We start from the raw sequence: 3209 nt of genomic DNA, 5'->3' as shown, positions 1-3209 counted from the left end.
ATATATATATATTCTCTCTCTCTCTCTCTCTCTCTCTCTCTCTCTCTATATATATATATATATATATATATATATATTTTTTTTTTTTTTTTTTAAGAAACACTGATGAGAGAAACATCATCAATCCGCTGCCTCCTGCGTGCACCTCTACTGGAGACACAGCCTTAACTGCACATGTGCCCTGACTGGGAATCAGAGCGGTGGCTTGTTGGTAACTGGGTTGATGTTCAACAGCTAAGCCGCACCAGCTGGACAATAATGTTTTAACTCTAGTCCCTTGTAAGTTTTTAGCTTTAGCTGAACCGGAGTTTTTCCTCCTGCCTACAGATCTCTGTATGCACTGTTCCTTTGCCTACGATTGTTTTCTCGGATAACTACTACTAACTACTACTGTTCTTTAAACTAAGCACCTTCTTCTAAGGGAAGTACTTTGTTTTTTGCTTTATTTGTGTTTATTTTATCAGGGAAACCTTTGAACCTCAAGGCTTGTCAGCTCTTTTTAAAAAAAGTATATTTATTGATTTTTTACACAGAAGAAAACTTTGTTTTTTGCTTTATTTGTGTTTATTTTATCAGGGAAACCTTTGAACCTCAAGGCTTGTCAGCTCTTTTTAAAAAAAGTATATTTATTGATTTTTTACACAGAGGAAAGCAGAGGGATAGAGAGTTAGAAACATTGATGCAAGAGAAATGATGAAACACCTATCAGCTGCCTCTTGCACACCCCCTACTGGGGATGTGCCCACCACCAAGGCACATGCCCCTGATTGGAATCGAACCTGGGACCTTTCAGTCCGCAGACCAAAACTCTATCCACTGAGCCAAACCAGACAGGGTGAGGCTTATTAGCTCTTTGCTAGATGTTCCACAGAACCCTTTATTTCACACTTGCAATTAAAAAAATATTTTTATTGATTTCAGAGAAGAGAGGAGAGGAGAGGAGAGGAGATGAGAGGAGAGGAGAGGAGAGGGAGAGATAGAAATGTCAATGATGAGAATCACTGATCAGCTGCCTCCTGCACACCCCCTTCTCTGCCCTAACTGGTTTGTCTTCTGGGGATTGAGCCTGCAACCTGGTATGTGCCCTGACCAGAATTGAACCTCCCAGTTCACAGGTCAACACTCAACTACTGATCCGCACTGGCCAGGCTTGCAATTTACTTTTCACTGTAAACTACATAAGGATAAAGGCAATGTTGGCCTAGTTTGCCAGTGTCTCCAATACCTAGTATTGACTGGCACACAGGAGACACTCAAATATTAGCTGAAGGTATGAATGAACACATACATAACTAAAAATTTTAAACAAAAGAACACAAACATACAAATAATAGGATTTGTTTGTGATATTTAATTTTTAGATTCACTTATAATTTTAATATGGCATTAATACTGTAGAAATCAAAGACTGACTTAATATTTAATTTCTATTGACTACAGTTTTGGTGCCATTCTATTAAGCCATAAGAAAGATGCTTTTCAAAAGAAAGGTCCTCTAACTTGACTAATACTGTAAAATATTAATGATGGTATGGACTGACATCCTGGTTCATAATAGGCAACAAAAAACATGTTTGCTTTAGAAAAATTAACAAATCACACATTAATCCAGAATGTAATACTGTGTTTGAGCTAGAAGTATTCCTTTTCTTCTAGTATCTACATTAGCAAAGTTTCAGTGGGACAAAAAAAAATCATACATGACAAAAAAGTAAATTAAGCACTTTCACTTATTTTTGTGGTGCTTCTAGTTGCCATTGGCACATAAGAGAAATTAATAGTTGTTTTGGCTTTCAGAGCTTTTTTAAAGTATCTAAAAATTGAATGAAGGCTAGAGGAAATGGCTAAGTCATGTTTTTCAGTGCCTGCAGAAACCATAGGAAATTCTTTTCTCAGAACAGTAGCTGCAGGTCTATTCAAAGGCTTAGGACTTGTCACCCATTCCTGGCAGTGGTGCTTTATCCATGCTGATAACTGTGCATCACTCCCCAGCTGGTGTCCTGCGTGATGCTGAGAGTCAATAAGTGCAACAGCATATACTTTGTCCATTACTTCCCTCTTCCTACGAACAAGCAAGTCCATGAAAACCAAGCCTCCATAACCATGCACAATGAAGGCAACATTCTTGTCTTCAATCTTTGAAATGAAGCAATCCCAAATGTAAGTCATGTGTTCTTCAGGGGTGTTGCTGCATCTTTTTGGAATACATCCGAGAGGCTGTTGGAGAGATAAAAAGCTCTCAGTTTGAACCATTTTTAGAGAAGAGGACTCGATATTTTGTGGTAAAAGGCCTTTCCACTCCTTTGCCATTCTTAGGTCCACAAAATTGTCATTGGGGTTTAACACAATTACATCATAATGTGCCTGCAATGCCATTTGAATACATGGTATCTGACTCCCATGTTCTAGGCCATGATATATTATTGCCTGCTGACTCCACTGACCAGCTCGAAGGACCCCCTGGTCTTGAAGAAGGACGAGAAGAGCGGAGTGATGATTTGTTAATGCTCTCTCACTCATAAAAAAGAAGCTTCTTGATTCCTTATCAGCCTCTGGGGTGATGTATATTTTTTGTAATTTGCACACTTTCTCCAAAAGCTCATACATGTACTTTTCAAGCAAATGGCCAAGGGCCTGGTAGCGCTTGCTGTTTCTCTCGGGGACATTTTTATAATAATTAAAGACAAAAGGCCTTTGTGTTTTGATGTGTCTCAACTCAGTTTTTTCATTGAAGTCATACTGGAGTTCTTCTAGTAAGTCAGATTGTTCAATAAACTTTTGAAAGCTCAGTTCCTGTGTCATTGGTAACCACTGAAAGTGAAAATAATATGTTAGTGCCAGAAAAAAATAAAAATTTCTGCTTGCTAAATCCTTCTGTGTGGAATCATGCTAAATTAAGCACTTCACAAAGACATTAACCTTTTAGCCTATGGAAATGACTTTAACACATTGCAGACCAGTAGTTTTATTGCTAGCTTTACCCAGTGGCCAGATAAGTTTCTATTGAATGAGTACAAAAACGTTTTACATAAATATTAAAGACATGCTTTAAAATGAAATGCCCATTGCATTTTGACGTTATTTATTACATTTTCTTACAAGCTAATATCTTCATAAAACACTGTGTAATATAAAGCGAGAATTCTTGTCATTCGTCTGCAATGTGTTAACTCAAAATAAATTTTTTTAATTTTCAAGTTTTTTTTTTT

At 37.3% G+C, this 3209-nt stretch overlaps 1 protein-coding gene across 1 annotated transcript; it reads right to left on the bottom strand.

The window, feature by feature from the left end:
* Nucleotides 1–1588: 1588 nt before the first annotated feature.
* LOC118724457 (putative protein FAM172B) lies at nt 1589–2997 on the bottom strand. Its single transcript, XM_036447717.2, has one exon. The coding sequence runs from the start codon at nt 2800–2802 to the stop codon at nt 1717–1719; it is 1086 nt and encodes a 361-aa protein (XP_036303610.1). The 5' UTR covers nt 2803–2997; the 3' UTR covers nt 1589–1716.
* Between the last annotated feature and the right edge of the window lie 212 nt (nt 2998–3209).

This window comes from Pipistrellus kuhlii, unplaced genomic scaffold, assembly GCF_014108245.1.
Source record: "Pipistrellus kuhlii isolate mPipKuh1 unplaced genomic scaffold, mPipKuh1.p scaffold_m20_p_2, whole genome shotgun sequence".
Classification (NCBI taxonomy): domain Eukaryota; kingdom Metazoa; phylum Chordata; class Mammalia; order Chiroptera; family Vespertilionidae; genus Pipistrellus; species Pipistrellus kuhlii.
The sequence above is the reverse complement of the archived record's forward strand: the minus strand, read 5'-3'. Positions and strand labels throughout refer to the sequence as shown.